Source organism: Antrostomus carolinensis, unplaced genomic scaffold, assembly GCF_000700745.2.
Source record: "Antrostomus carolinensis isolate BGI_N321 unplaced genomic scaffold, ASM70074v2 scaffold8263, whole genome shotgun sequence".
Lineage (NCBI taxonomy): Eukaryota > Metazoa > Chordata > Aves > Caprimulgiformes > Caprimulgidae > Antrostomus > Antrostomus carolinensis.
Genome location: NW_010305804.1, coordinates 60,102 through 66,949, shown reverse-complemented (window position 1 = coordinate 66,949; position 6,848 = coordinate 60,102). Strand labels below are relative to the sequence as shown.

The following is a 6,848-nucleotide window of genomic DNA, read 5'->3' as shown; positions in this document are numbered from 1 at the left end:
GTACCAGGTTTATGTAGGAAAAGAGGAAGCATTTTATAGTAACTTACTTTCAACGTGCTGTGGATTTTAAAGCAACTTGTTAATACCTTATTAGGAGAATTATTTATTCCCTTGACTGTCTTTTAGTGAGCAATACAAATACTTGAAGAACAGATTAACAGTTCTTTGGAAGTGGTAATGCTCAACAGAATTATTTTTAATGGTGTTTTTTTAAGTAATAACATTTTAATGCTGTTTTGAGGGTTTCCATTCAGAATTTTGTCGAATTCTTACATTCATTGATTTGAAAAAACAGACATTTGTCAAGAACTTCCTGACTAAAACTTCCTCCTACTTAAAAACCAAACCAAATTATTTCCGGCAAACTGCTTTTCCTGCAAAGGACACACACCCTGACCTTTATACAGCAGGTTGGAGCGTTTCTGAAAGTCACTCTGGTTCTGTCTGGTATATCAGCACAGCTCTGTAAACATCATTATTCCCTGCCATTTCTCTTTGTTACTTTGAGGCTGTAATATTTTATACTTTTTTTTTAAGCATTGAAAAATGGTAAGTTGAAACTGTATGCTCTTTAAAAAAACCCCCCAAAACCACAGAAAACCCACCACAAAGAAACAAACAAAAACAAAACCCAAATTGTTACTTTGTCAGACAAAACCAGCATATTTTTGTATGCAATCCCAATTTTGTTGTTAGAGTAGAGCCACCAAGATGATGAAGGGAGTGAGGAAAGGCTGAGGGAGCTGGGTCTCTTTAGCTTGGAGAAGAGGAGACTGAGGGGTGACCTAATTATAAATATGTTAAGGGCAAATGTCAGGAGGATGGAGCCAGGCTCTTCTCGGTGATGCCCAATGGTAGGACAAGGGGCAATGGGTGTGAGCTGGAACACAGGAGGTTCCACTTAAACTTGAGAAGGAACTTCTTTACAGTGAGGGTGACAGAGCACTGGGACAGGCTGCCCAGGGAGGGTGTGGAGTCTCCTTCTCTGGAGACATTCAAAACCCGCCTGGACGCCTTCCTGTGTGATCTCATTTAGGTTCCTGCTTCGGCAGGGGGATTGGACTGGATGATCTTTCGAGGTCCCTTCCAATCCCTAATGTTCTGTGATTCTGTGATTGGCAAGGTGAAGCGTGAGTCTTTTTGGCAGCTGTCGGGTCTCAGGCCTCTGTGTGAGAACCTGTAAGTGACATTGAATGCTGTTTTTTTTATTGGTGAACCAGAGGAGTATTTGGTTCACACGGGGTATAGTGAGCAACGTGCATCCTGCCCCGGCTACAAACAATCAGCAGCAACAGGAAACTGCTTTGCACCAGCTTTGAAGGATGACAGAGCTTGTTTGAAAGCCAAGTGTGAAAGCAGTCTAGCTGAGGAGTTCGCTCAGCTGGCACTTGCACATCTGGGAAGCAGGTTTGTGTTTTATAATGTCCTTGCCAAACTGGTAGGAGCTGGGTGTGTCTAGAACTAACTTTGTCTCTTGAGAACCGAAGCTTTTATTTTGCAAGTGATGTGCTTTATTTTTAAAAGTTTTCAATCTGTTTGGGTTTTTTTTGTTGTTTTTTTTTTAGGAGGTCCAAACATATGGGCCATCACCTCTGAAGAGCGGGCCAAGCATGACAAGCAATTTGATAGCCTGAAACCCACAGGAGGCTACCTTACAGGTTGGTCTAAGATTCTGCATTACACATTAACTTTTGTGTACACATAAATATCTTTGTACAACACTTTGAAAACTACATCCTATTTCTAGACCTTTGTTGTGTGACTGATAACCATACTCTTCGGGCAAACAGCCGCGGGTTATTACTAAACTTCTGCAAGCTTTTGGGTAAAGTCTGGCACAGGAGTGCTCTTTTATTAACCCTGTCACTTCTGCAGCCAGCAGTTACATGCTGTCATTCTGTCTAGTTTCAAAAACCAAAGACTATCAGGCGAAATCTGTGCTTAGATGGGACGCTGCCAAGGAACACTTAACAGTAGCTATTGTGGCAAGTGACGCCAGAGACACCAGAAGTGGCTCTCCTCTGTCTGAACAGCGTTAGAGAATACTGTGCTGTTAGATATCTTTGTTTTGGAGGAGGAGGCAGGGAGAGAGATGCTGACAGCTTGTCCTCGTTAATGACTGCTTGAAATTTATTAACCTTTAGGCCCTCAGCAAGTTCTGGGTAGGCTAATTGCATTTTGCAGTGACCTGCTGTCAGGTCCAGTTGTATTCAGCTGCTTCTGCTCTGAAAACAATTGGGTCATGTTGCTGTGCACCTCAGAATTTGCAGTTTTTAAATTTAAGAATCTGCTTGTGATAACAAGAGAAAACTTAAGTTCACTGGCAAAGATGACTTAAGTTCTTTGTGTGTGAGTGAACATTAAAAGACCATCCCTGATTGCTCCTACCTAACTATTTGGTAAAACCCTAGCTGGTGACTCCACTGCCCCTGCTTTTCCTCTTTTTGGGCTGAAAAGAACTGAGGAAAGAGTTAGAAGTTGTCTGGAACATGCACACCTTTTGGCTAAGTGATACATAACTCCTACTTTGACCAAACAGCACTAGGAGGTTGGTGTTTACTTTACCACCAGCTGAAAAGTTTGCAGTCCCAGGGACTACCTTTAGGCCACATTTAGGCACATAGGTCTGCAGGCTTCATTATTTATTTGGCCAAGTGCTCAAAATGAAAGGCTATGTATGAACCTCTACTCCGCTCTCGTAAGGCCCCACCTGGAATACTGCGTCCAGTTCTGGAGCCCCCAGCACAAGAGAGACCTGGAGCAGCTAGAACAAGTCCAGAGGAGGCCACCAGGATGATCCAAGGGCTGGAGCACCTCTCCTATGAAGACAGGCTGAGAGAGTTGGGGCTGTTCAGCCTGGAGAAGAGAAGGCTCCGGGGAGATCTTATAGCGGCCTTCCAGTACCTGAAGGGGCTACGAGAAAGCTGGGGAAGGACTTTTCATAAGGGCAGTTAATGACAAAACAAGGGGAAATGGGTTTAAGCTGAAAGAGGGGAGGTTTAGATTAGATATTAGGAAGAAGTTTTTCACTGTGAGGGTGGTCAGACACTGGAACAGGTTGCCCAAGGAAGTTGTGGATGCTCCTCCCTGGAAGTGTTGAAGGCCAGGCTGGATGAGGCTTTGAGCAACGTGGTCTAGTGGAAGGTGTCCCTGCTGATGGCAGGGGGGGTGGGACTGGATGATCTTTAAGGTCCCTTCCAACCCAAACCATTCTATGATTCTATGAACATGAAGAGCTGAAAGAATACCTTGGTCTTAGCTTTGGCATTTGCAATTCACTCATAGGTAAGCATAAACTCCACTATCCATGTTTCATTAGGTGTTTGTTTACAGCATGATCAGAACCGATTGATGTGGAACTCAGTATGGGATTGCACAACAGCTCCCATTTCCTTCCTGAAGTACTGAAATAGTGGATGTTCTCTGACAGAACAGATTCATATTTTCCCAGTTTTTCTAGAGAGGCAATACTGACTCAAGTTAGATTGGATAGAGGAGAAGGGAAGAAATAGCATGCTTATCCTGTCCTGTAAAAGTAATTGAGTCAGGACTAAATTTTCAATCATTTTTACTTCTTTAAATCTTGCATCTTTTAAACTTTTGTCAGCTGTTGGTTTGTGACCTGTTCAAGCCTTTTATAGCTGTTTAAAGTCAGTTCTTGGAGCAAAGATTCAGGATTACAGAATACACAGGTATCTGACAATTGCTGTCACCAGAGGAGGGATTAGGTGGTTCAGAACTGGAAACCTGAGCATCTAGTGTGCTGGTTCCTTTTGAAAATCTCATCCCAGAAGTGAGTGCTGAGATCTTCTGAAAATCTGTCTGTAGTGTAAAAGTCTCTCTGTCTTTCTTGTTTATCATAGGTGATCAAGCACGTACCTTTTTTTTACAGTCAGGTCTACCAGCTCCAATCCTTGCTGAAATATGGTAAGATATTCTTTACTTTTTTTTTTTTTTAAGGTAGGCGATGTGTAGTATTTGCTATATTGTATTGTCTGTCTCTAAGAAGCTTCCAGAAGTCAAAGTAGCAGTGTTGTCTGAATCATTGTTTTAATTTTATTAAATTTAGAGGAAGGATTGAGCCCATATGTGTACGAACACTTAATTGTAAAGCAAGATCTTTTCAGATCTTTCTTCGGATGTTAATTCAAATTGGATCATACTAAACACAGCCTTTTTAAACTATAGTCAGTGCTTGAAAGAAAAAGCGATGAGAAATTGCGAGGCTTTCATAGAGGGAAGTGCCTGTTGGACTGTCACAAAAGTCATTGTTAAGCCTTGTCTTTATATTTTAAATGGAAATATTTAAATAATATGGAAAAAGAGGTAAAAAATAGCACTTTAAATAATAATATGGAACAAGAGGTAAATAATGGATTCATGAATTTCTAGAGATAACAAATTGAATTATATTTGAAATACTAGTAACCACTAAAAATGACAATAAGATTAAGTGTCAAAAAAACTATATGCTGTTAAACTGGGAGTGGAAAATCTACTGAAAGCAGAAGACAGGAAAAAAATAAAGCCACAGAAAATGTTAGTAGAAGCTCTGTTATAATACACTGTAAGATACCAGCCAGTGCTGTAATACGGGAACTGGAAAAAATGCTGGTTTTTGCAGCACGTATATGGTGGTTGCAGCACTTGAAACAGACATTTTCTTCTTTGTAATTTGAGGTACTTTGTTCTTATCAAGACATACATGTGCTAGAAGATACGGAGCAGAGGCTCGTAATAATGAAGAACAACTAATTTGTCAAAGACCGTTAAAGAAACTAACTAAATACAAAGTTAGTTTCTTCTTCAGACACTTAAAATGCATAGAAAACAGTAATAAGGAAACTTTTGTGTAGGGCCTTGGGGTTTTATACTGAATAGTAGCAGAATGAAGCCATGAAACAGAAAATGTAGCTTAATATTAAAGTATGGGGTTTTTTCCTCCTAATTTTACTTATGTTCCTATCCCTGGTCCTTGCACGTTGAAGTATTCATAAGATTTCATATTTTCTGTCTGACCAGATATTTTGTCTGTTTATGTATGCACTGTTGCTTATATTCCCTGTTGTATTTAAGTTTATTTGGAAAAGTGTCGAAGGAAGGCAGTGGGGATATCAGGCTTAAAAAAAGCCCCACCACTGTTTACTATTTGTGGATTAATGGAGTTTTCATAGTGATACATGGTGCCTTTAGCAGGTTTCTGCATCCTCCTGTTTCAGATTCTTACCTTAACAGACATTAATTTAAAATAATTAGTCTGGCTAATACCATAGAAAAAAACACAGGAGAGGCAACAAATATATCCATAAAGCAGGAGACTACTGCTTTTCCAAGTGTCTTCATATTTTCTCAGGTGTTAAGTATATCATATACAGCAACTTTAAAACTAAGCCCTGCAGAAAACTATCAAGCACGTAGTCAAACTTCTGAGGGTGTGAACGTTGTCACAAGTAGAAAATTTACAAACAGTTGCAATGTTTCTTGTTTTCTTGTACCAAAGCAGTGAATAAATCTGATAGGAAAGTTTCTCATCAAGTGAAAAAGTTAAATTGATATTTCTTCCTTGTGGTCTTTTAATTTTTTTTTTTTTTTTAATTTCATTTTTAAGGACACTATCGGACCTGAACAAGGATGGAAAAATGGATCAACAGGAGTTCTCTATAGCCATGAAACTCATCAAGCTGAAATTGCAAGGACAGCAATTGCCTGCGATTCTCCCTCCTGTCATGAAACAAACTCCAGTATTTTCGCCACTAATGTCAGCTCGCTTTGGTACTTATGAAGGGACCTAACCATTCTATGATTCTATGAATCTATGATATAATTACTTAGTAATTTAGTAATTTACTTTAGGTAATACAGCACAGTTATTTGCAGCCAAATATAAGTATCAATCTGACCACAGCAGTTGAGCGAATCCATAATAAAAACTCAAGGATATTCTGATTCAGGAAATTAAAAAAGTTTCTTTCTTGACATTTTTGATAATTTCATTCTTTGAAGACATTTAATAATAAAAACCATCTACTGAATTTTGACATGAGGTACAAGAAGACCATTCACATCTGCCATCTGACTTGCAGGCTGTCATCTTGTACTGAAGACCTTTTTTTGTTTCCCTCCTACTCATGCACCTATTTATACTTGGGGTTTTTAAAGTTAAACTTAGTAAAGGTCAAAGTTTTGGTAGAACACTTATTTTAAATATTTTTTTTAAAGTTAATCAGATTGTCTGTTTTGGTTATATGATCAATTGAGTTGCATTGTAATTCTCTCTTAGGGGCCAGACATGGATAGGCTTGTTAAAGAACTAGTTATAGCTGCAGTTATAGAAAACTCTAGTTTATTTTCTGAAATACTAGTTAAATCTACCTTGAGAATTAATTGTTTGTAAGGACTTTTTTTTTTTCAATTCATATTCTTCAGTATATTTTCCTCTGTGAGCTGTTTTGTCTAAACTTTAGGAAAAAAAAAAGTAAATCTTATACATTTGCATCTATTTTAACGCGTATCTCTGGATGAAGGTTGGTTTGTGTAGTTTCTGCCTAGCATAATGGAGCCGGTTTCTTGCTGGAGCCCCTGTAATGTTGAATCATGAATTTTTGGATTTTGCTCTAGGAATGGGTAGTATGCCAAATCTGTCCATGCCAACATCTATGTCTACAATCACGCCGTTAGCTCCCTTGCCTCTGACCTCCATGACTTCCATTCCTCCTTTGGTTATCTCCGCTCCCTTGGTGCCTTCTGTCAGTACCTCCTCATTGCCAAATGGAACATCCAGCCTTCTGCAGCCCTTGTCCATACCTTTCTCTTCAAGTAAGTAGAGCACAGTCCAGTACTCGCTTTCA

The 6,848-nt window shown here is 39.3% G+C and overlaps 1 protein-coding gene across 1 annotated transcript in view; it reads left to right on the top strand.

Moving 5' to 3' along the window:
• The first annotated feature begins 1,096 nt into the window (after window positions 1-1,096).
• The window catches only part of ITSN2 (intersectin 2), a 54,007-nt gene continuing 48,255 nt past the window's right edge, over window positions 1,097-6,848 (top strand). Inside the window, exons 1-5 of the mRNA XM_010164896.2 lie at window positions 1,097-1,130; window positions 1,566-1,658; window positions 3,864-3,927; window positions 5,609-5,772; window positions 6,619-6,816. Of these exons, the coding sequence (XP_010163198.2) occupies window positions 1,097-1,130; window positions 1,566-1,658; window positions 3,864-3,927; window positions 5,609-5,772; window positions 6,619-6,816 (553 nt within the window). The remainder of the gene's footprint in view (window positions 1,131-1,565; window positions 1,659-3,863; window positions 3,928-5,608; window positions 5,773-6,618; window positions 6,817-6,848) is intronic.